General features: G+C 43.0%; 1 protein-coding gene across 4 annotated transcripts in view; it reads left to right on the forward strand.

The window, feature by feature from the left end:
- The window catches only part of LOC128881396 (homeobox protein extradenticle), a 39,466-nt gene extending 21,265 nt beyond the window's left edge, over window positions 1-18,201 (forward strand). Inside the window, exons 3-8 of one of the 4 annotated variants that reach the window (XM_054132406.1) lie at window positions 731-984; window positions 3,630-3,820; window positions 4,094-4,229; window positions 4,533-4,629; window positions 6,404-6,591; window positions 10,150-18,201. In XM_054132406.1, the coding sequence (XP_053988381.1) occupies window positions 731-984; window positions 3,630-3,820; window positions 4,094-4,229; window positions 4,533-4,629; window positions 6,404-6,591; window positions 10,150-10,167 (884 nt within the window). In that variant the 3' untranslated portion in view covers window positions 10,168-18,201. The remainder of the gene's footprint in view (window positions 1-730; window positions 985-3,629; window positions 3,821-4,093; window positions 4,230-4,532; window positions 4,630-6,403; window positions 6,592-10,149) is intronic. The other 3 variants (XM_054132407.1, XM_054132404.1, XM_054132405.1) reach the window with 3 other exon arrangements.
- The last annotated feature ends 8,661 nt before the right edge of the window (window positions 18,202-26,862 follow it).

Genomic DNA, 26,862 nt, shown 5'->3' on the forward strand with positions numbered 1-26,862 from the left:
CTAACTTTCCGTTCTACAAACAACTTCTTGCTCGGTATTTAAAATCACCGGAAGAATGATCGGTAAACCGAATAGAAGTATATCCCGCGGTAGTTTGCACGAGTTTGCCTCGCAGTCGTTGATCCCCTCGACGCGACGCGCGGTTACTCGCGCGTGCACGTGTTGGTTTTACTACGCGAACAGGGTGAAAAGCGTCGAAGACGGGGTTGCATCTTTCTAGAAGAACTGTCACAGACACGGGGTGAAAGAAGGGAGAAGAGAAAAGAGAGGAGCAGCTTCCTCGCTCTCTGCTGGTTTTATGGGTCGTCCAGCTCCATCATGTACCGTAAAAGTACAATAAAACCACTGTTACACCGCGGAAAACCGCCCCGTTCTAAAGCACTGCGTGCCTCGGCCCTTAAGACAAAGAGGAAGAGCCTGGGACGAGGATGGTGATCCGGGAGGGAATGCCGCGGCAAAATTGATTCTTTTACGATCGGTAAACGCGTGACTTTTCCCAAGTCCGTGCACTCGATACACGATTCCCACGGTAACGGAACGGAACTCTGTCTCGATCGCGGAGAAAAATTGACGCGATAGTAAAGTTAACCGCCTCGTTGGTCAACACGATTTTTTATAAACCGGCATCTACGCCGCCCCGATGGACGGACAAAGCATCAGAAAATTCTTACATTCGCGTTAGTAAAATCTTGCACGATAATAATATGTGTTTAACTTTTGATCGTTTCAGTGCTTTCGTTACGAAACACCCAAGAAGAGGAGCCACCCGACCCGCAGTTAATGAGGTTGGACAACATGTTGATCGCGGAGGGAGTTGCCGGTCCAGAGAAAGGCGGTGGAGCGGGAGCTGCAGCATCGGCATCGGCGGCTGCAGCGGCTGGACCACCTGGACAACCTGACAACGCCATCGAACATTCGGACTACAGAGCCAAACTCGCTCAAATTAGGCAGATCTACCATCAGGAGTTGGAGAAATACGAACAGGTTCGTCGAGTCTCGTATCGTTTTTCGTTAAAACGTTGCATTCCGTTATCCAGACGACGGGGTGTAATGGAATCGAAGGGTTGGTCCGTGTGCAGTTCTCGCGTCGAATTTTTTCTACCCTCGAGCAACCCGATAAGAGGCCAGTTAGGTTGTACCGGCTCCGACACGAAACGGGGCTCGTCTCTGTTGGACAATTTGCGTGCTAATGAACCGACTCGTTCGCGCTAAGTAAAATCTCGCGTGTCGTGCAACCCGCGTCGGCTGTATCGCCAACTGCGGATCTTTCAAACATCGGTTATGTTAGAAAAATTCGACGGATTTCTCAAACCTCGAATCGCCGTCTCTTTTTCGCGCGATTTAAACTAAACAAAGTCTCCAACGTGCAGCTCTGATCGGCGATAAAATCGTGATTCTTTATGATATTTCGTCGCGTTTTCTCCCTTTCGCACACTTTGAAAATAATCGTGGCTCGTCGCGACTTGTGTATTCGCGCGTACACAAATACTAAATCACTCGTGCACGAGTTACGAGAACAAGCGAGAGGAAAACAAGAGCGGCGAGGGGGAGGAGAGAACCGTGCTTTAATTGCCACACCCGTTTCGACCCCATATTTCACCTTGTGTCAGCGGTCTTGATGTTTCCTCGCAGTAAATACACACACCCTTCCTTTGAGATCCGTCGATGTGTGCGTGCATGGATGCGTGCGAAATTCTTTGTAGGCACAACAATATGGAGGTAACTCGTGCCGAGAGATGTATGCGCTCGCGTGCACGCGTCGATGTAACTCCAATTACCAAGGGTAGTTGACGCCCTATCGATAAACCGGGCCATTAACAAACTATAACCCCGTTCCTTTTTTTCTCTCCGTGTCTCGAAGACCGTGGAATAGCAACCGCGATGTTTGATTCTCGATTACTTTCTTTTACACCGCCTTCCTGATAGAAACTAGAATTTACACCATTTTTTAATTAATAAAGTATCGATCATCGAACTAGACGCGACGTGGCGCGCAAAACGTCTATCCGCGAGAATCCTTTCTTTTCCCTTACCCTCGATATCTATTCGCATCGCGCACGATTGTTATTTAAATAAACGCATCGCTCTCGACGTTGGTCGAGCTGGCCGGCGCAGTTTTGGCGAACGCAGATAATACTATGTTTCGTGTTCCGTCGTCGAATGTATTGCCGCGCTTAAAAGTAACGTTACTGCCGTTGATATCGCGTCGCGGCCAAAAGTTTTATCATAACCGAAATTTACTATTCAAACTCACGGACCGGCCGAGTCACTGCATTAGGGTGAACGTCTGCCTGGCTATGCAAAATGGCGTGACAAGTACGAGAATAGAACGGCGCACCGAGTTTTACGAGATCGCGTGATCACCGCCAGCAAACATCGTCTGGCATGAATTTTACCGGTGCATGCATACCCGCCTTTATTTTCTCCGATTTTCACTCCAGATTTCAATCTGTTCGAACAACTATTTGTGTTTGCACGTTTCTGAGTTTGCTCGCAGCATCACCTTGCATCGAGACTGTGCGAATCCCGGGTTAACGATAACGCGATACGCGTTTGTTAATCGCAGACCTTGGAAAGGGTAACGAAGATGTCTGACCTGACAGGATCGGTTTGCAAATACTTTGGCGATATTTCGTAGGTCGTGAAAATCGTCGTCAGTGTTAACCTCGATTGCATAAGAAAGAGGGATTACAGTAACCGCAGAAATCGTAACCGCGGCTAGATATATTTAACGAAGGGTAGGTTAGAATTCCGATAATGCTCGCGAGTCAGAAATCTCTCGGTACGTACGGTACAATTTTTAACAAATTTATCAGGGCTGAGGTCTCGCGAGCTCCGGGCCAAGTATCATTTTTATTCCGACGATAATTTAAAAATTGGAGGAAACATCGATACTGGCGGGAGGCCGGGAGAGTGGAGGAGAGGGAGCGACGGCATAATTCCTTACGGGTTTTCCATCCAATCCACCTACTCGAGATCGTCTTCAGCCCCTCGGCCCGGCTCCTAGCGAGGTAGCAACGAAGCTGATCCACCCCCGTCGAGCTGGTACACGCTCATGCGAAGAGAGCAGAACAGAATGGAAGAAGAGAAGGAAGAGAAACGGAGGTGGATGGAAGAAAGACGAGGAGAGTTGCCGGGTGTACGCCGGCAGAGTGGAATCCATTTCGAAATTGCGAACCACCCTGTTCGACCTCTCTTCCTCCTAGCGCCTTCCCTCAGGAAAATCCATCCCACCTCCACCTCCGGTCTCCACCACCTCTACTTTTCTCTCGTGCACTCGCGTCTCTCCTTCGCTCCCTTAGGAAGGTAGCGTGCTCGCCTCGAATACTGATATCGAGCAAAGTCCTTTTTCCCTTAAACCGACCAACCACCAGGAATAATGCATTATACGTACGGCGTCTTTCTTCTCGATGCTCTCCTCTCCATCCTCAGGCCGCCCTCTTTTTCGCTTTTTTTTTTGCGCTGCTTCGCCGTGACGTCTTTTTTTCAGGCCCTTTTTTTCGCGATTTTCTTTCACTCCGAAAACGTCAACGATTGGTAGAGGAGCCTCTTCGATCTCTTCGCACCAGCCGATGGTTCTCCCTTTCTCGATAGATCGATTGCAAAACTGGATTTACGTTTGGTTTCAGGCGTGCAACGAGTTCACGACTCACGTAATGAATTTACTGAGGGAACAAAGTCGTACCAGGCCGATCACGCCGAAGGAGATCGAGAGGATGGTACAGATCATTCACAAGAAGTTTTCGAGCATCCAGATGCAGCTAAAACAGTCTACCTGCGAGGCCGTCATGATCCTGAGGAGTAGATTCCTCGACGCGAGGTGTGTATATTTCGATGAATCATTTCTTTCCAATTTTCTTATTTTGGACGAATTCAGAAGAAGAAAGAAAAAATTTCGCTCAACAGTCAAGGTATTAACTTTGGGTAGGTTTCTCCTGAACGGTTAAAATATCTGCTGGACACAACTCTCGTGTATGAAATTTCCCATTTTTCAAGTTGTTTTCGACTCGGTGTGAGAACGATCGTAGATCGTTGACATGGAACGGTTTCGATGTGAAAAGGGAAGGGAAATGTTTTTTTTTTTTTGTTGCAGGCGTAAAAGACGAAACTTCAGTAAACAGGCCTCAGAAATCCTAAACGAATACTTTTATTCGCATCTCAGTAATCCTTATCCGAGCGAAGAGGCCAAGGAAGAGCTCGCGCGAAAATGCGGCATCACCGTGAGTCAGGTAAAACGCAACCAGGTATTCGCCCGTCGTTTCTTCGCGATTAATTGCCAACAACAGTTACGCGATTAGTTGGGTCCGTTTCAAATATTTCGCTGTAACGTTGTTCGAGTAACTTTCAGTTCGGGACACTTCGACATCGACAGAAAAGTAGAATTTTATTCTATCCCATCGAGGACGACATATTTTTCATAGCCTTCGGTTTGATATTTCGAACGGAAAATGAAATAATCTGGCCGGGGTCTTAGGCGATATTCGAGCACCAAAATTTTCTGTTGGTGATCTCGCGTTGTTGCGCTCTTGCAGGTTTCCAATTGGTTCGGCAACAAGAGGATACGCTACAAGAAAAACATAGGTAAAGCACAGGAGGAGGCGAACTTGTACGCAGCCAAAAAGGCAGCTGGTAAGTTCCGTCCTTCGGCAAACGAGCGACGGGTGTTCCTTGAAGAGTTCGTTTCGATAACTTAAAAAAAAGAAAAGAAAAGAAATACAGTAAATACGATGAAAAGTTTTTAATTGATTCCGAACGGCTGAAAGACTTTTGACATACGATCGTGAACGTTGATATCGCAGGTCGTTGCTGAGGAAACAACGCGTAATTGGTCGTGGCCCAGCTTCCTTTCGTCCGCGTTAGTTAACACGATGATAGTTGCTGGCATTTTTTCTGCTGCGATTATTTACGCGTCGAAGCTACGTTAGAGGAGAAATTACGCGTCCTGGCAACTGGTTCCTCGTTACCGTAAATCATTACGCGACTCGATTAACGCTCGTTGTTCGGTGTGGCTGTGCCAGTATTATCACGGCTGGTTAATAAATTACCCGGGTAAAAACGGTAAACTATCGATCGGACTCCATATCTTTTTTTTTTTTTTGGTCGGTAATCAAATTCCTGAAAATCTCAAACGAATTTCAAAGAGTACACACGTATTACGTTTAAACGCGTATCGTTATCTTCCGTTGGTTCGGCTCCGTATTTAGCTTCTCGCATTCTCACGGAAATTAGGGGAAAAATTCCGAGTTGTTTTCTCGGGGAAATTCCTCGCATTCGCGGGACTTGCTGGTCGCAATTACGCGCATTTTCCTTAACTACCAAGGCGTCACTTTATTTTCGAGAGCACGGCGAGATATTTTTAACTTACCAATTAGACGAAGAAAGGGGAAAGGGAAGACGAGCGGCGGGGACGGGGGATGTAGCAAGGGGAGGGTGCGATGAGATGCCGGCGTTCTCGCGTTTCTTTCGACGCCCTTCGCGTGTTTGTCTTTCCTCAGCCACGCTTCCGGTTAACGGGCTGCAGTCCTCTCTCGTAATTAAAGAAACGGAATTCTCGAGCGATACCGGCGCCAGGACTGCGAAGCCAGCGCGTTTTCCTGCTGGATGGCGCAAACGTTTTCGCGTTTCGAAATAAAAATTGCTCGCGTTGCTGCCATCGAAGATATAACCCTTCCGCTGTTCGCTGATCGAATTAAATGTAATAAAAAAAAATGTTCCACTTTTCCGTTGACTCGATTCAATCGTATTTCGAAAAGAGAGACGAATCCATCTTAGATATATGTTTCTATATCGTCAAGTGTAATATTTAACAAAATATTTATAATCAATGTTGTTGTTTTTTTCCTCCTCGGTAAATTATTTAATTCAATTTTGATACCAAGCACGAGATTAAACATTTTCGCGCACTTGGACTAAAGCAAACATCGAATGTTTTACGTGGTACGGATTAAACAGCGAAAGGGTCGATTACCGTTGCTACTCGACTACCGTCGGAACTTTTCCAAGTCGCGCGTTTTCACGATACCATGAGTCCATTCGCTTTCATCCGTGCATGGATCAATGATCGATCGATTTCTTGCCAAACATCGAACGTAATCGCGACGATACATTTGCCAGTCTAATTAATCAGTGGCGTTCACTTGACACGACTGAAAAATTTTCTAGAATTTGATCCGCTGAGTCCAGCGACAATCAGGTTCCAAGGAAAACAACTTTACCACGAGACGCCCCGCGAGCGTCGATCGACGCCACTGATTACGTAAATAGAGAGAGTGAGAGAGAGAGACACAGAAAAGACGAATTAGAAACGAGCTCGCGCTTTATCGTAGTCAAAATGTATCGCTGAGGCGGAAGAACTTAAAAGACGCACCCTCGAATTTTGTATGCACCGCGATTGTTTCTACAGCAGCTTTTGCAGGAGCGTCGCCGTACAGTATGGGTGGTGCCAGCCAAGGCACTCCGACCCCGATGATGTCGCCGGCGCCTCCCGGTGGTCCGCAAGACATGGCCGGATACGCGATGGGCATAAACGGTAGCGACTATGGCTCGCAACCGTACAACGACGGCTCCATGGGCTACGACCCTATGCACCAGGTAATCGTCAAACCTTCTTTTTCCACGTAAGATAAATCTCCCTGTAGTCAGCGATCATTATTGCCTCGCTTTCTTCGATGCTGCCACCTCAACTTGCATTCTCCGAGCATGTGCTAGACTCCCTCGAGTAAAACGCTTCACGCCACCCCCCCCTATTCCCATACCCTTCGATTTCGAGGGACATTCCAAGGCTCGAATGAATGGAAAAAGATGCCGGGGTTTATTTTTTCGCTCGCTACCTATATTTACCAGCGATCAAGTTTCTACGCAGCGACAATTACTAGAACTCTGCCGCAACTCTCGATTTCCATCCATTTTTAAGCCACGGCATTGTGACTCCGTAAACGCATGTGCACCTCACCGCATATTCACACATATTGCGAGAATGGAAACCTGCGAGAGTGAGAAAGCGAGCGAGAAAGAAAGTTGAGAAAGAACGAAACGAATGGATAACGGTGGTGGTCTATGCCGAATATTTTACGTTAAAGGGTAGAACGTCGCGACGCGTGAAAAGTGCCGCTGAACCGTCTTAGATTTGCTATACGTCGGCCGTTGGTTCTCCGAAAAAAAAAAGAAAGAAAAAAAACATTTTATCTTTACCATAGGGTTAACGACGAAGAAGAACGTGACATTTTTTAATTTCCTGGTATTCGGAAAGTTATTTAAAATACTGGACACGTGATCGCGATTATTCATCTACTATTTTTTCAAATCTTTTTCGACGATAACGCAAAACTTTGTACAATTTTGTTCTTTAAACCAACGTTTGACACGTGACAAGTTCAAGTCGGTGCGAATACCCCTTTATAGAGTGGTGCACAGGAGTGGGTGTTGCGTGTGCTTTTCAAGGATACTAGAGCGGCGTCTCTGGATGCAAGTAGATGCGTGTTGTTTGAATATATAGAGTTGGGTTGGATACGCTGTTGCTGGTCCATAAAGATGGGCTTAGAGGGATCCGATAGCGGTGGTAGGAGGCGCGATGGGTTAGAAGAGGAGGAGCGTCGGGTTCGCGCACACAGGGCCGGTAACATAAGGGTTGCTTAGTATGCATTGGAGTTGCTAAGTCACTTTTTAGGCAGGGCTGCTCGCTCACATATTAATGGACTCGAATAGGTATACGTGAACGCGCCCGCGCTGACGTGTTTCTAACGAGCTACCTCTAAGCAACAAAACTATACATTCGGAGATCTTATTCCCATGTATCCGACAGACGAGCCAAAGTATCGGGATTTTCGAAGCTCTCGCGTATCGTTCGAATCTTCGTTTTCGACTATTCAGTTCACCAACGCTAACGAGCTGGTTCCAATCATTCTTGTTCGGAATATACATAGAGAGAAGACTCAGCTGCTTACTCGTGCTGGAGTTAACAAACTTTCCTGAAACACTTTCATTGAATTCAAATCGTGCTTCATACGTTACGCATCGTTAAAACGATGTGTTCCCAATTATTACTCCACTTTTTTTTTTTGTCAAATGCCATTTGCAAGAAAAGATTATGGAGTACGGTACGAATCAATGCGATACCGTGACCGGTGCCGGGAATCCAACAAATCTTTTTGACGTGCAATTTCTACGGTGTCATGTGATAAAGAGTGACGTTGAATTAAATTCGCGCGCAAACAGGCGACATGGTTATATTTCCACGCAGCGTGGAAATTTGTAGATATTCACGATCGGTGAATTTAAAGGTCCCTTTCGACGATGCGCCAACCGGTTGTCGATAGACTTCGTTACAAATGTTACGCTGCAACGTCGGCCGATCATCGCGAGATATATTTTGAAACGCGGTGCGGGGAGGACGTTTCGATGTATCGATGTTAAAAAAAGATTTTTACAAAACGCTAGACCGAACGTATTCCCTGAATTCTTTTCCAAACATTCGCGTTTTAATTAAACAATTGTTTGCGGTTGGCTAAGAACGGCTAAGAAAGCTTGTCGCTCGAGTAATCCGCATCCAGAACCATTCTTCTCGATCTCGTCTCGGTATCTCGTTACCGTTGCGTTTGCTGAGATTCGAATCGGTCGGGAAAAGCTGGTAGAAGTTCTCGCAAGAAAATTAATTTCGCGGTTCATCCGTTTCGGCCACGGTTCCTGGTCCGGAGGGGTCGGTGGAAAGCCCCGGGCAGAAATGAAGCGACTAAAATGCATGCTCCCACCTAGCTCGCCGCGTTTTTGAATCGCCTTTCCGACTCTCGTTTCGCTTTCCGCCTTCGTTCCGTTCGGCTACATCGAAACTCGTCTATTCTTCACTTCTTTCTCGTTATCCGTAAACCTCCGAGCTGTTTCCACGATTCGAGTAGCCTCGCTCCTCCTCGTATTTTGCCTCGAATTCTCGCAAACGAGCGCGGACAACAATCGAGTTTCGCTAGGACGAGCGGATAGTTCTTTCGATATCGTCGCTCTGCCAAGAAATTCGAAGGCCAGGTAAAAGCGTTACGATTCGACAGGTTAAACGAGTGGATAAAATAGAGGAAGATGAAATAGTTCCGCTGGTAATGACGAACAACGCTCTTGCTGCTACAGCTGGCACTAACGTTTCCGTAATCGCATATATAACAAGAAAGCAATCGCTTGCACACAATTATACGAGCACCAAGACCCTTCTTACGCATCGGTCGACTTAACACGACGCCCAACCATAATCCGTTTTCCCCTTACCACTGTCTTGATTCTGGTTTCATTTATTCTCCCTTTTTTTCCATAATTTTTTATTTTCTAATCGCTGCTGGTTGGTACCTACCCCGAATCTAACAAAACGATAAGCAAAGAACTGTGTTTGTTGCAACAGAAATTGGGGCGCGGAGTGTCCAATTTAGACTCTAACGAGTACTCGCACGGTTTACGATATGAATTTAAAACTAATCGTTGCCCTCAGGCTTTTATTTCTTTCTTTTTCTTCTTCTTCTTTTTTTTTCTTTTTTTTTAAAAAAATAAAAGAAAGGTAATAAAGAGTGGTTCTCGTGCCTCGAGGAAAGGTAATGCGACCCAGAAGAGAAGATCGATTCGCAAAAACGCACCGACGCCGACGATCGCCGCTGTATTCAGCGTATTGTTACAAGCACAGTTCTCACGGTATGGCACCTGTACGATAACGTCATACGATTGATTCTCTATGATTGGTCGTCTGTTCCTTGGTCTCTTCTACTCTCTCCATCACCTAACGATTCGACTGGAACACGATTTAATCGACGAACCGTCCATCTTCGTGCGACGTCTGAAAAAAAGGTCCCGAGTCCGATTCGAAATTCTCGCGAAATGGTACGAAATGAAATCCGCCGATCGAAAGTATGCATCGGAGTTCGCGTACTCGTAGGCAAAATTCTTGTAAAAAGACGAAATTGCGTTTCGCGTCGAACGATGCTTCTTGTTCGTTATCCGTTATTCGAATAAAATTTGGCCAAAACTCTGAACCAAATCGTGGAGAGCACCCTTGGAAGTTGCAACGCACGGAGCATGGCGAACGGTTCGATCGGCTTTATGTTCTCGAACGTCGAAGCTGAATCACGTAGTCCCGTTGAATTCACTTGAGCTTTTTTTTTTTCTTTTCTCTTGGTGCAGATGAAACGAAATTCTTAGAAGGCGACAGAGAGTGAGAGAGACATCGAATCAGACTCCACGCAAAGACACGCAATTAAAGAATGTCAAAGTGAACAGAGAACGGAAGCGAGGAGAGAACGATAGACGGTCAGATGGAAATCACGAAAACTGGGTAAACTAAAGAAAAAGACAAAAGCCTAGACTGGTGCGCGTACACACCGATCTCTGGGCCTTTAGCGATTCCTTTTGTGTTTTCGGTGACGTGCTGTGCCGACCGATCCTCGCCAATGATATAGCATTCGTCTGCGAGTTTCACGCGCTGGGAATTTTTGTACGCGCGTAAGAATTCCTTTCCGGTTTCGCGGAAGACTGAGAGTGTGTCTGTGAGATAGAGTCGCGAACGATAGTTCGGATTAGAAGCAGGGCTGCGGATACTCGTATTTACATATTTCGGCTGAAAGCGATTTTCTTTCGCGCGCGTAATATTCCCGTTTGTCAAATTTCAAATTATCCGATTAGATTTTTTTTTTTTAAATTATCCGATCAGTTCCAGCCCGAATTAGAAGTCGTGGAGCCGACCAGGGTATATCTATTTCGTTGCAACAAGCACAGGTCTTTTTCCCTTGGTCGAAGCGAGTAATTACGACAAGTATCGATCGGTTTTTCAATTTCGAGAAAAATTTCGCGAACTCCACCCACTTCGATTTTCATATGCGCGGCGACTTTGATTCGTCGATAGCGCATAGCGCGTAGTGCAATATATACAGAAACGGTCGGAATCTTTTTCGCGTATCGTGCCGTTTTTAGCTGTGTCGCTCGAAGGCGGGAATCGACGTGTACATACCCTGAACGGACCTAAGTATCGTCGAAGAGATGTGATTTTTCTAAAATGTCATTCGATCGTCGTCCAACCGAGGTGATTTCGGCGTTCTCGTCTTCGAGTTTACCTGTAGGGCTAGATCTCGCCGAGCGGACAATGGGGTTTCTTTAAAGCAATTTTAAAGCGCGAGTAACGTTTAGGTAGCTCGTTTATAGGCAGATATAATTAGAGACGATATTTGCAATTTAAAACCGACCCATAAAATCCAGTTGACTGTTCTGGACCGATGGGAACAAAAACAAAATGAAATACCGTGTCGGATTTTATTTCGCTAAATGAATGTGTAAGTGTGTGTCTGGTAACGACGATTACGAAGGGGTTAACGAGTCAGTGTTTAAGGGTTTTAGGCAACTTACGAAGTCCTGGAAACGCTAGGAAGCGCATTGGAAACATATCGTTACGCAACATTGCGGTGCGAGTTTTAGAAGATCGAGATGATGGCATCGTTAGATCCGATTATTTTAAGGATATATATACATATATATATATAGATATATACATACATACATATACATAGGGAACCGTATCTCCTTGTTGTACATAATGGTATGCAATCGGACATATACTATCCCTATTCGAGTTATGGCTATCTATACGTTATTTACGCTACGCCGATACATCCTCGACAAACACACCCTGCGGTTTCTTACCGATCTCGTATGGCTTTCGATACTTAATTCTTTGAACACTTTTCACGGATAGTTTCATAACACACTGCAACATATTCGCACACATATACACGCGCGCGTGTGCGCGGAGTCATTCGCTGAGACCTAGACGTTCGTGATACAGAATCATGATGCATCAAGAATTTATGCAGATCGAAAAGTGTTTACGGATGGATAAATATTCGAAACATCTTCGCGACATGCATGGCTGCACGTAGAATTTAAGTTTACATGTATACTGATTCTACGCAGTAGTACGTGTTAGCGTTTATCGTTACCTTTTATTTCATTTGTTCATATATATATATATATTTTTTTTTTCTATTTCGTTTGGCGGATTGTATGGCTGGGGATTTTCTGGATGAATAGATCAAATAGGAAAGGAAGTGTGCGCGCATGCGTGTGTGTATGTGTGTGAGTGCACGAGAGAGAGAGAGAAAGAGAGAGAAAGATAGAGAGAGAATGAGCACGAATGATAGAAATTTCATCATTATTTAGTTCGTTGTGCAGAGTTCTAATAAATCTTTCCGCGTAGAGAGTAGAGAATAGGTGCCGGTTCGTTGCATTGGCAGATCAGCGTGAAAGGATTTTTAGTATCATTAGTTTGATTGTTCCCCTGTCTTCGAGTATTTTCGGCTAGAATCGTGTAGCCAGAAATCCTTTCATGCTCGTAACCGGGAGTCGACGCGCCTTTTTATCGTCGTTAAGCTAAAGTAAATTAGCTTCTCGAAAGATAAACTGTCGGGAAGCGTCAGAGAAACAAAGTCGATGTCCTGGTACAAGCGGCCAATTCATGTAGCCCGCGCTTTTTATACGATTCGATACGTGTATAGAAATAGTGTGCCACCTAAATTGACTATCTCCTCTCGCTTGTTTTTCGATTAAAAAGAATGGCAGCGGAAAACATTATTTGCTCGGAAGCGAAGGTACGAGATCTCCAAGTAATCGATGTATTTTCATCGATGCATCGGCGTGGCTCGTAACCAAAGAATAAATTCGATCGCAATCGAAGTAAGGGGCGTCTTATTCCCTCGCGTTATTAAAAATAATCTCCGTTAAATTGAATAGATTTTTAAACAGGACTTTCCATTTAAGAAATAATCGGCCCTTTCGAATAAATAATGCTTTCCGCGACGTTTCTTCCTGTCGTTGAAAACTTTCGAGAGTTGCAAGCTCGTGAAGGTAGGTGGGCCACTCCGTGCATGTATGTACATGCATTAGGCGTTATTCGAAAGAAATCTGTCCGTGCTGAGAAAAAAGCGCGTAAAAGCTCCGAAACGAAGGCGAGGCTTTAGCGACCAATGACACGCTATTTTGTCGCCACCTGCAGGGGATAAAGACAGAAGGCTAAAAATCAATTGAAACAAAAAAAAATCGAAAAAAATGACGCAGGGCAAGGCATTGGCTGGGGGGCCAGGCGCGGCGGGATGGATGCAACAACGCGAGGCGGTGCCGGAATTTCCGCCACTCCACGATTCAGCGGACTCTGATTCCGACCGGGAGAATGAAAAACGACCGCGCGTCTAAAGTTACTTTTGGAATGTGCGAGACTAGTATGGTAACGAACCTAATAAAAAGACAGTATAAAAAAAAAAAAAGAAAAAAAGAAACGAGTAAGAGGAGAAACGAAGCAGAGTGTATGTTAGAGGACGAGGAAAAACAAAAGTACACCACCGTCAGACAACAAGAACCACCACACCGTCACTCGCCACTTATCCACCGAACACGCACACACTCTCGTCGACACTAACACGCGCGATTTGCGCGCACCTCCGAGCCATACACGAGAAAATGATGTTCGTTGGTGTTCCTACTATAAATAGTAACTCTAGTTTCCGGTTTTCGAACACTTTTTCTCTTTTTCCTCTCGAGGAAGAAGGACACGTATACGAAGATGCGAGGCGGTTGTTCCTCGTAGTAGAGCGCGCCACGCAACCCGTTCGTGGCCAGCCATCGCGCCCGTTGTGCTCGCCTCCGATTTTCGAACGGAAATCGACCGTTCGAAAGATGACGAATAGATCGCGGAATCGGTGAAACGGTTTCGCGAGAATTGAACGATTTTTGTACTCGCCGTTGTATCTCCATTGCGCGTCCTTCGATCTTGTTACTTGATATTTGCCTTATCGAGCGACCGTGAGCGAGAGCGTACGCTTCACGTATTTACGAAAGGCTCGAAGAGCGAACAATAGAAACGGGTGTAGGGAGGAAAAAAGAAAACGAGAGAGTGGAAAGGACGGCGAACGATCAGAGCTCGTAAGCCAATGTGCTCCCGAGAACGGACGAAATTCGTTGCTCTTAAGACAATATGACGGCGTACAGACGCTTAGCTAAGGAGAGAAAGGGAGAGAACGTACGCGAATCGACTAGTTTTTAATTTTACATATGCTACACGTACACACGCAGACACGGACACGTACACGTACATAACTAGATAGATTTAGCTAGTACAAGATATTTTTATTCTTCCTCCCCTCCTCCACCATATTTACTTGGAGTTCTTTTCACGATTTTGTTTTTAAACACTTGACCTCGTTTTGCAACCTCTTTTAACGTCGTATTATGTATCCTTCCACTATATATTCTTGCGTAGCGTAATTTTGATTGCTGGGTACGGATTTAAAAGAAGAAGAATCCAGACGGTCGTGAATACATCACGATGGTCCTTCATCTCTCGGTGAGAGATACGCCACCGGCAGCTTGTATTTTCGCGTCGCGGGTTTAACAATTTTCGTTGATTCTTTTTAAATCTGAGCCCAGCACGGGTGTATCGTGTAATGCTAGCGAATGTTTCCTACGTTCACTTGTGGTTTAAGTTCCGAGTTTTAAATTTAGCTTCCGAGTTATACTTTGCAGCGACACGCGGACGATGTTTGCGTGCTGATTTGTTCCCTTTCGTTTCGACGCGAGGACACCATTCGCTTCTTCCATGGAAAACAAATGGAGCCGATCGTTGCGTCGCGTTAATGTACAATCGAGCAGTTCTTTCGATGTTTTCCCGAATTATTATTTATTTGTTTCTGTAAACGTGAAATGCTCGAATCTCGATTCGCGAGTGTCCTCGCTGCAGAAAGCGAGTATCATCGTATTCTTTGTTACGTTGAAAAACTGTGTGCATGATTGTACCCACGAGCGAACCGAAAGATCGAAATCGATATATCCCACTTTTACTTTTTCGTATTTGTATAGCAGTGATTCAGCACGAGATTTTATTAAAATTCGTTCCCCTTTACTATGCCGTTTTCTGTTTCTGTTAATTTCATCACCCGACACACCTTGCGCCGAATCCAGGATAACGAACTCCGTCCTTTTGATTTATCTCGACGGAATAAGCACCATCTTTTATTTCTAGGTATATAAAGTTTCGCGTAGATCGGAAAGTCGTCCATTCGCGGTTTCGAATGCATTTTGGTCTTCGGGAGAAAAAAGATGTTTCGAATAGAAGTAGAATCGTCGTGGTGCAACGAACCTAGTATCGAAGTTTATCGATATCGAACTTCCTTACGGACGAACGAAAACACAGCATTCGATGGGATCGCGCAAACACGCGATTCGACTGGATTCGACGCTTGAAATATACGATTGCGCCTGTCTACCCTTAGTTGGTCGTACGTACGTAGGTACATATGTATTGTGTATACAAGTGTATAAAAATATATATTCTATACTTTCGTATGTGTATAATCCGTGTGATCGTTACGATGACAACTTTTTACCATGAATTGAACAAAGACGCAAGGATTGCGTTTCGATCGAGTTTCCTTTCGAGCGTGCTACGTGCGCGAACGTCGGAGACGAGCAAAATTTTCTTCGAATAACGAACGGACGAACAAGACCAACGCGTAGCGATTTACTTTACAAGACGACTCGGTCTTTGTCTATTCGTTCTATGATCGAAATTCCAATTTTTATTCAATGAGCAGCGGATGAGAAAGTGTGCGAACGTTCATCTTTCGTTCGTCATTCGAAAATTGTTTTCTTAAACGAGAAGTTTGCCCATCTCCGACAAACGGTCAGCGGAATAAGAGAATTCCAGATATCGTCGGTACGACGAAACTTGTCGACGACTCTGGAGCCACGATCGTATATACATATGAACTAAAAATCGGTTGGAATGATTGGGGGAATTTCTTCGCGCGATTGTGATTCACACTCGCGTACACGGCCGGTGCTGTTTGCTTTCAGGAGCTGTCGCCTTGAAATACTTAGAGGAATCGCAAGAAGAAACGCAAAACAGACAATTACGAGAATCTGTACGATGTAGGAAAAAACGCATATATGTAAGACGATGTATCGTGAAAATGCTCGCGCAATCCGATCACCTCACTATCTGTGATCCGAGGCTCGCCCTTACCGGGCGGGTAATACGAACTAAAAAAAAAAAAAGAAAAAAAAATCGATATTAAGCTATTAACGTTATGTAATAGATATTCTCGAAACGAGATGCGTTCACGTTCTCGAGCGACGAGTGCAATTGTAACGCTTCGGTGAAGAACTTTGACTTAGCCACAGAGGTGGGCAAAACTTTATTCGGCCAATCAACGACGAATTAAACCAACTATTACTCTCGACGTTTATTCCATCGAATGGTTAACGTGAAATATCGTTTAATTACATAATTTAGGCTAAATAAACGACGGATTGAAAGCTGTTCTTTTTGTTCGTTATTCAAAATTTGTTATCTAAGCGAGAGTTTTGTCCAGTTCTGTTCGCCGATCGAACAAGCGAAGAGGAAAAGGCGATTGGGAAACGACGACGGATAACCCGTACCCCCGGTCGCTTTCAATCTTTCCATCGTTGTTCGTTCCTTTCCATTTTTCTTCCACGCTGTTGTTCGATAACGAAGCGTAAACGCCTCTGTGCATCGACGCCACCTTTTCCCCTCTCAGCGTCCACATCGATGCCGAAAGATAGCCGAAAGAAACGAAACGACAGAGTTAACGAGCGTATTAGAAGAAAACAAAAAAAGAAAGAAAGAAAGAAATTGATATTAAGCGAGAGAAGCGTATGTACGAACGGGAAACAGAACAGAAACGAAGCAATGGTCCTGCGACACAACACTAATGTATACGATTTTTCAACATGGAAATATTATATATTGTAGCTATACATATAGAAGTATATAAAAGAGAATAGTACATAGGCAGACTGTAACGGCTAAGTACACATCATTGTAACGACGATGCTAATTAGTAGGATGAAAATTTATTTTATTATTATTATTATTAATATTGCCGTTATGACTATTATTATTATTATTATTATTATTATTATTATTATTATTATTGATATTTGCGATTCTTGCGTTATGGTGATCGCAATTGCAATTGAATTATTATCAGATTGACGGCGATTTGAAATATTATTAATTATTAAAATTTATGATTGTGCTCTTATCGTTTGGGCACGGGTTTTTTTTAAAGGCAGACGAAGGTCGATCGAATGCTAGGCGATTTCTATCGATTTATTATGGATTATCGATAACTTGCGGTTCGACGATTTATTACTTAGCATGTAGACGAAAAGAAAAAGATATCCATTTATTGTGTATAGTCGAAGGCGAAGCGAAGGTGAGAATTACGAGTATCCTCCGGAAGATTAGGTGGTTGAATTCTGTTGTTAAATAATATGTCGCGAGGGAAACGGTTGGCTGACGATCGACTACCGAGAACGATCATTTTCTTCGGATATGTATTCGTTTAATTTTTTACGCGGCACACTAAATCGATCGTTTTTCCGTTTTTAGTTGATACAGTTGAATGTATCTGTCGTTAAACCCGCATGGTTCTGAGATATACATCCCTGTGAAATAGGAGACTTCTTTTCGATCTCGGAAGCCGCTCTTCAGCTGATCGTTTCGCTATTCGTGCGACCAGTACAAGTGCGTTCGGCACAGCTAGTATACGACAAAAGAGCGCCGGAAGTTCGCCTGTGAGCGCGACTTTAGGCGTCCCTTATAAGCTCTACCTAACATTTAATAAAAAGAAAAATGAAAACGAGTCGAGAATAATACGAGGTGTCGATAAGACGACGAAAAGAAAAAAAAAAATAAGAAATAACGTTTAACATTTATGGATACACGATATAAGATATTATATATTCATATTCCTCGCTCACCCCTCCGCTCGATCCTTTTTCTCCGATCGTCCAGTTTCCTTTAAGATAACCAACACGAGATATCCGAAAATCAATCACGAAATTTACACGAGGCGCACGCCGACGCTGGTTCTTATTACTGCATTTATGTTTTCCACCATTGGACGAGATTTCAACTTGCTTATCCGTATATTCGAGACGAGAACGCCTTATCAAACGCAGCTGGAATTCAACTGAAATTCGAACGAGCAATCGTGATTGCCATTTTACTCCGATCACTATGTTTCATAAAAGATACTAGCAAAGAATCAAGTATTCCTCGAAAGACGGAAAGAAAGTCGAAGTCGCGTTTCGATGCGCGCGACAGTATACAACAGGCATCACTGTATCGATTAAAATCATGGTAAACTTAATAAAATCGCTCAAAAATAACGTCTTCTATTTATTAATAAAACCTTTCCCATTATCAACATCTGTTTATTCTTTACGTTATCGTTGGAAATTTACAAATTTTCCGCTTTCGAGCACGGCGACCGCTATGTTATATGAATATATACAGATATTCACCAACCATCCGATTCATGGACCCTAAAACGGTATCGCCATCTCGCGGTCAGAAGGACGAACTAATTTTGGAACTTCCGAATAGAACCCTCGGCTCAAAGCGCCCAAATTTGTAGTGAATAGTCATAAATGCATAATTAATACGATTCTTTGTTTTATTACACCGGAATATATGAGTTAATATGTTAAATTTTCATTTCTATTAATTTTGGAAGCTCGGATCAGAACCCTTAGCAGTTTACTACTAGTGGCGCCATCGGCGGCAAGACGCCCAAGTTTGTAGTGAAAATAGTTCCTACAGTTCCACATAGATGGCGCTAAAATTAAAGGTTGCTAACTATTCCTGCATTAAATAACTAAATAACTGCAGATAAAAATGATAAATCAGACATATTAATTTTTATATTGTTGTGTTATGAAGCAAAGAATTATTATAATAATATAAAAAATTATTAATTAAATGGTATCTGTGGTGCCATCTTACAGAATCAGTGGGAACTATTTTCACTACAAACTTGGGCGTCTTGCCACCGATGGCGCCACTAGTACTAAACTGCTAAGGGTTCTGATCCAAGCTTCTCAGATATTGCGGTGTCATAAAACACAGAATCGTATTAATTATGCGATTCTGTATGCATTTATGACTATTCAATACAAATTTGGGCGCTTTTAAGCCGAGAATGCCATTCGGAGGTTCCAAAATTAGTTCGTCCTTCTGACCGCGAGATGGCGATACCGTTTTAGGGTCCATGAATCGGATCTCTGGTACATATCTATATATATATTCATATAATATAGCGGTCGTCATGCTCTAGAGCGGAAAATTTGTAAATTTCCAACGATAACGTAAAGAATGAACTGGTCTCGATAACGGAAACAGTTGTACTGATAAAGAGAAAAAATGCTATTTCTATATTTCCATTTTTTCCGATAAGTTTCTTAATAAAATCGCTGTTGATCCAAGCTAGACATTGGAAGAAGTAGAAGAAGAAGAAGAATATAATTAAATACGTTTTGAATCTTACGGAATCTTTAGTTTTTCATTTATGAACTGTAAAGTTTCCTTAAGCTTTCGTATTTGTTCTAATCGTTGATCGAATCGTAAGGAACATTAGCGAGGAAATCATTTAGGGCTAATAAACTCGGAACGGAGTAAAAACTTGTATTTTGAAGATTACAGATATTATTATTATTATTATTATTATTATTATTATTATTGTTCTGTTTTTCTTTTTTTCTCATTTTTTTTTTTTTTTTTTTGTATAGAAAACAAGTTATTTTCTATCGAGTGCAGGAGATAAATTTCGAAAATACTGATAGCGATAAAATGTATTCTATTTCTGTTTGTAACCATGTATATTTTGACGTAAAACGATACTTGTTGCTGTTAAGCGTGTCGCCGTTCGAGAACATTTCGAGGCGATTCGTGGCAAAGTTAATCGAAAAGATATTCGTTGAAGTAGAAATTGTAAAATCCCGCACGCGCTGACTTTTAGCGAATGTTCGCGGTGGCTTAAGTTTAAGTGAAAAACACGAGTGTCTTGAAATATTTTAACACATTATTTTATTGGTTTTTTCCTTAAAAAAAGAATGAACTTGAAATTGGTTGTTGGGTTTTTGGATCCTGGCGAGTAATGACTGGGCATTTCGAAGCGACAATACACACTAATTTGCAAATTGAACTAGCTATGTATATATGTATATATACATACATGTTATATATATACACATATATGTATATATAATATTTATATATGTAAGGTAGGTATCTTCTCTCTCGTTTACCGCATAATACATAAGTAATAATGCATGTTTGCGTCTTCGTATTCTCTCTCTTTCTCGCGTCTCGCTTTCGTTCGTTCGTTCGTTCATTCATTCTAGACACCGAACCAGTCGTTTTCGTAGATTCGAAGAATAATCGAGGTTATCCTTTTCCATTATTTTTATTCTTTTTTTTCGTTTTCTGTATCTTTAACGCGTGGCAATTTCCCAATGGCAGATGCGAGCCACGCGTATAGAATACTTATTTTCCATTAAAGAAGAGAAACGATACAACCGAACGTTCGCGTCACGACGAGCACGCGAAATTGAAATGAGAGATTTCGTCGATTTACGGTGAACGTTAGGGGGTAGCGGGTGTTGGGTCGTCGATCGTCGATCCCTTTCGCGTTTGAAGGACTCGACTCGCGCGAAAACGAAATTAGTAAATGTCTTGTCAACGATGACAACAAACGATCTATCCTCGGATCGAGAACGAAAAGGGACTCGACTCGCATCTCACTCGACGAACGCCGATTCCGTTTCCTCGTTTCGGTTCAATTTCCATCGTTTGCGTTCTGGACGCGACGCGAACAATGAAATACGTATAAAGGTACAATCTGCACTCGATCTGTTCTCTCCGAGAAAAACAAGTGTTCTTTTGCATTTTCACGTATGCATACATCTATGTATATGTATATATGTATATATGTATAAGTAATATACAGTAAGTGTACAGTAACGCGAAGATTGGCGAGATATTGCGCGAACGATATACTTCATGGGTACGAGACTGTAACAACGACATTAAAGATCGTGTACATCGCGGGTGGAATAAACTATATCGATACTTGTGTAATATACGCACGCGTTTCATCGACCGTTAGTAAGAACGTCGCGCAGAATCGACCGCCAATCGTCCGCCATTCACGCGACTGGCAGCAACACTCGCTTGCGCTAGATCGCTATATACCCTTTTAAAGTTAGTTTAGTCAAAGTTAAAGCTTTCAATGGGTTTTTTTTTCCACTTCTTTTCTCTCCCTCTTTACACAATGTTTATAACAATGGTACACGCGACTATTAAACGGGTCTACGGAATTTTCTCCATTTCATTTTTTCGCTTTTTCTCATTTTCGCGTTCTCACTCTTACTTGTACACACTCGCGCATTTCTACTCGTTTTCTCACCCTCTCTCTTTCTCGTTTATTCGGCCATTGTCATTCGTAGCCAGATTCTCGTAGTCGATAACCGATGGAATAAAGAACGCTGAACCACGTTCGTACGCCTAGAACGGAGCACGCGTTATCGAGTCACGTTCTCGGTGAAATATTTCCGAGTCGATCTGGTCCGATTTGTCTTCGATATCTGATCGCGCTAACCGAGTAACCGTTGGCGAATGGCGCACTTTTTAAACGTTGGTTCCCGCGAGAACGTGACTTTACGCGGCGCATAATACACGCAGCCAAACATCGTTCGGTTCTTCGTCCCTCTTCTTATTCTCTACCGTTCTCTCTTTCTCACCCTCTTTTTGATTTCTTACGTGCGTACAACGCCGACTCGGCACGCTACTTTCGTGAATGATGAGCCAACGCCGATCCTCGAGCAAGAACCGCGACGATACGACTCGAGATTCGCCAGAAGAGCGTTAAGGGAGAATACCATCGCGTTAGAGACCGAAAAGAATTCGAAAAGGCTCGGTTTAAGAACGTCGTAACGACTTTTTAGAGAGTATTTTTGCGAATATAGGTACAGACTGATTATCATCGGGTAGTTTTAACGCGTCTCGCCGCTTTCGTTTCTTTTTACCCTGTCCGTGGATTCGAAGGGTCTCGAAGTGATCGCAATCGCATTCTTGGATCGCGAATAAGCGAACGCGAAAGGAGACACGAGTAGAGCAAGTTCGTAATACGCGATTTCATCATTCACGAAGAATAGCGTTCGCTCGCGAGCATCGTTGTATACGATTGCGATCGCGGGAAATCCGTTTGGAAAAAAAGTGAATCGGACGAATCGGAAGGTACACCACGGAGTTGGTTGGTAATTACTTTGCGATTAATTTCACGTTAACTTTTTAATCGTCGCTTACAATTGCTAGATCGATCTGCAATCGTAAACGAGTAGTTTCGCATCTTTTCCAACTAATCGTGTTTGATTATTCGTTAAGTTTTACCGATGACCGAGTATGTATACGTTATCGATTATTTACTAATCGTTAGTATATTCACCGTCCGTGTCAAGGTGTAAATAAACACGAGGCAAACGAGCAGCGAGACGATGAGATTTTCGTTGCGCGAGCTCTTTCATTTTCACCAAATTGTTCAGATCGTAAGACCACTGTATGTCGCGCGCAGGTTAATTAACAATTGTTCTGCGTCAATTTTGATTATTCGGTAATCGTAATCCAAGTTCTCGAGTCGTTTCTCGTTTGCTTCGCCGTTCGTTTGCGTATCTTATCGTTAGTTTACCAAACGTGTAATATTAAGGCAACTTTTGTAACTATTCAATGATTCGTCGCGTTACGATATTTCCTCTGTTACGCTCGTCTTGTGCACATTTAACGATTCTTCGGAACAGAAACGATCAGCTTTCCGTGTATCCCAGCACGGCCGTACGCCCTATGTACTCCCGCTCTCTCGAAAATAAATTTACGCTCTTTCTGTACAGAATATCGTGTTCAAGCAAAGGAAAAGCATATGTTCGAATACAACTCGAAAGCAATTAAGGTTAATCGTTTCTTCGATCGCGCATTTCTCGCCTAATCATCCGATCATCGTTCGAACATTCAGTCTCGAATCAAGATCAATGTTCTCTCGTTTCGATCTTTCAACTATATTTATACGCGGATATATATGTAGAGAGAGAGGAGAGAGGAGAGAGGAGAAAGGAGAGAGAGAGAGAGAGAGGGAGGGAAGGAGGGAGGGAGAGAGAGAGAGAGAGAGAGAGTGAGAGAGAGATTGGTATAATAGTGTATCGACGAGATTTCTCGATTATTTGCAAAAGTATGAAACTCTACGGAGCTCTGGCTCGCCGAAGAGCCGAGAGATCTAGCGACGAAGTTTATTTCATTTTTTTTTTGTTTAATTGTTTGTGTGTTTGTTTGTTTGTTTGTTTGTTTGTTTGTTTGTTTGTTTGTTTGTCTGTTGCGTCGTGATTATTATTATCGACAGGGCATTTAGCGTCAATATACGGTTTCGTTACTCGCTCGTACTATTTATATGTATATATTTATATATACATACACGTACTTATATATAAATACATAGATATAAAGTGCATATTACCGGTGTATCTTTTACGTGTACATATTTATATATATGTACATATATTTAGGTATGTGTACGTACGTGTACATATATATAGGTATGTATGTTATATGTATGTATGTATGTATGTATAGATAAGTAGAAAAACTCTTAATCGTAGGTATTTACGTGTTACACCATTTACGCTCTCCCCCTCCCCACGGTTTCATCCTCGTTAGATCTTTCTTTTATTTTTGTTCGCTTATCGTTATTATAATTAAATGCAAGTAATGAAATCGTAGATGGGATTGTGTTCGACGATCGACTAAAATGATCCTCCGAAGTCTCTTCTGCCTAGAACCGATGGGAATCGAATCCACGAGGTTCGCGAGGCTCGGGTCGATATCCGCTGTTTATTTTTAATTAAATGTACTTTCTACGAACGAGCCGAGAAGCATATTTTTGGTTTTCCAGCTACGTTACCAGCTGCAACGCGGCGCACCTGTATGCAACGCGTTTAGATCGAGGCTTTTGTTACACGATGCAGACACGCGTCTATCGAGCCGACAGTCCTTAGACTCTTCTTCGTCATCACCACTTTTTCACATTTCCTCGATTATTCGTATTACCACGTTTCTCTACTTTTCCTCGTCCTCGTTGTCTTCGTACCTTCGTGCTTGGTTCGTTATTCGTTAGACTGAGACTGTGCCTCTCAGTCTCGAGAGTAGATCACGGTTCGCTGCCAAGCGTCGGTGGACGATCCGTGGAAAGTTGCCTCGACGCTTTGCAGCTAAACTCTTCGAAGAGACGACTCTCGATCAACTGCGCGTGCAAAGAAATCACGAAATCCTAGTAGAAAGATGTAGCAAACTGGAAAGATTTCTCGCGAAACTGTTACAACGTCTATTCGAAACCGAAGACGACGATTCATCGGCCGATTTCCTGTCGACGCTGCAAAGCGCCGAGACATCGGCATCGCTCGAATCGTCGCGATCGTTGTTCTCGACAACTGTCTTTATTTCTCGAAATGCTCGCTAGTCTCTGAAATATCGTTCCATCGATTTGCCCTGGACCAATCGGCGTCGTTGTTGGCGCATGCTCCTCCCTTGTCTCGTTACCGAATACAATCGAGACGAAATTTCTTTGATCATTCAACTCTCTTCGTACCCCACGGCGCGGCGACGAGAATTCGAAACTTGACCACGCGTCTTCTTTCTCTTCGTCTTCTTCTTCTTCGTTTCGAGTGTCATCGTTGTTACCACGATCGATCGTTCTCCTAGCTCCTTTTAGTTTTTCTACAGCTGCGATTATCGATCTGATCGTAGATCCTCGCGTTACGTTACCGCATGTCGAGTGTACGCGTTAATTACCTATACGTAGAGTTATAATTACATTTATACGTATGCTTTCGGTTAGACTATATTCCTCCGTTACAACTATATTACGCTAAGCGATCGTTAAGAGCTTGGTCGTATGCTTGCTTTCGCGATGCTAAAACAGTTTTTGTAAATTTGAAAATTTCGACTTTCGCTGCTCGCTCGCACACAGACGCACGCTTGCACGCTAAGATAAACGTTCGATCTTTTCTCCTCCTCCTCGTCCATTTTTCGTGTAAACGCATTTCGGGGCTACGAAACGATCCGTCGATGCGACGATAGCGATCGTCAAACCTAGATTCTTTAGATTTATCACAGAGAAAAACATTTTTAATAATATTCGATGACATTTAAACGTAAACTTTTGACGACGAAACTTCGATCGTAGAAACAACGATTATATATCGGCCAGAAGAATGAAACAATAGAAGAATTTTTACGATAAATTATTAACAACAAAGCGAAGGCGTTGGAATGATCATTCGTTTCACCGTCCGTTCGAACCCTCCTCGAAACGCCGTAAATCATGGCGTGTCCAAGCACCTCGCGTTCGCACATTCGCACTTTTCTTTTTCATTTTCGTTATTTTTTTTTTAAAAAGTTTTTGTTTATTATACTTTTACTTGTGTACTCCTTTTACAGTGACGTTTAAACGCGACGATACGAAATACGATTGAGTTTATAAAGCACTTAAGGGACATAAACCACTCTCGACACCGATCACACTTGGCGAAACGCGCGTTCGTAAGATTCTCGGTACTCTTACCCGTGTTTACTTTATTTATTTATTTATTGTTTTATCTGTTTTTACTTTACCGTAACGGCACTTTTTTCGGCGCTTCACTTTTTTTTCGACGCGTTCGTTTCGATTCGCGAATCCGATCTCGTGCAACTACGCCACCGATGGGTACAATTTTATTCGACCGATCGACGACTAATAAAAACTACCATGCCAATCTCCGAACGATACCGTACGGGCGTACGAGAATGAAAACTTTACAGCCAATGGGGGGAAAAAAAATAAGAAATGCATTACGATACGCGAGAACCTCGAACCTCGAATCCTCGAGCCGCGAGGAATATCCGCGTGGTGTATTGTCGGCGAGTGTATCTAATCGTTTCTCCTTCGTTTTCGGATAATATGTTCCATCGATTAACTGTATTCATGCATGCAGATTACGCAGGCAAGCGCGAAATGGTATCGAAAAATCGTTAAGTTCGTTAATCATTTAAGGGATCGTTTCGATCGGCTTTCCTACGCATTCACGCTCGTTCGTTCATCGTCCTCAATCGCGCTTCCATCTTCGCCTCTTCCATCTATTTATTTACATCTACCTACGTATAGATGTGTGTGTGTGTGTGTGTGTGTGTGTGTGTGTGTGTGTGTACTGTGTATACGCAATGCGTAAAAAGAACTATGGTTTCTGTTTCATGTATCCGATTTATGTATCTCGCGCGTACTTCCCTTGAAACATCTTCTTATGATTGGCAGTATGTTACACGTATTTCTTTTTTTTCCTTTCCTTTTTTTCTTCACGTCGTCCGTCTTTTCTATAATTACGCGAATCCGACTTGGCTGTGCGCGCGCCCGTTGCACGGTCCTTTTACATTTCGTACAAGAGACGGGCAGAATTTTATTTCGATAATAAAATTTGATCGAACGGATCATTTTTCATTTATTCGTATCTCAAACATTACATTCTATAATTCGAATTTCAATTTTTATTCAACTCGTAACGGATAAAAAAAGTAATATATGTTCGATTCGTTGCTCGAAATTTTAATCCGAATGAAAATTTTGCCTGTCTCTGTCTTATGCGCGTGCGCGCGTGTATTTATTTGCGTGTCTGTGCTCGTGTACGCGTGTACGATTGATCGATGTTTCTCCGGTCGGTTTCGATGAGTGATTCGTACATCTTAACCGTATAATTACAGTGGTAGTAACAACAGTAGTAGCGATGGTTGTAATCTTTAATCAAATGTTTCGGTAATTATAGCGTTAGTAAAAGTAGTAATAATAATACTATTAGTAACAGTAATCGTAGTAATAGTAGTTGTAGTAGTAGTAGTAATAGTAGTAGTAGTTGCAGCGGTAGTAATAGTAACAGTAGTAGTAGTAGTAGTAGTAGTAGTAGTAGTAGTAGTAGTAGTAG

Source organism: Hylaeus volcanicus, chromosome 8 (assembly GCF_026283585.1).
Source record: "Hylaeus volcanicus isolate JK05 chromosome 8, UHH_iyHylVolc1.0_haploid, whole genome shotgun sequence".
NCBI lineage: Eukaryota > Metazoa > Arthropoda > Insecta > Hymenoptera > Colletidae > Hylaeus > Hylaeus volcanicus.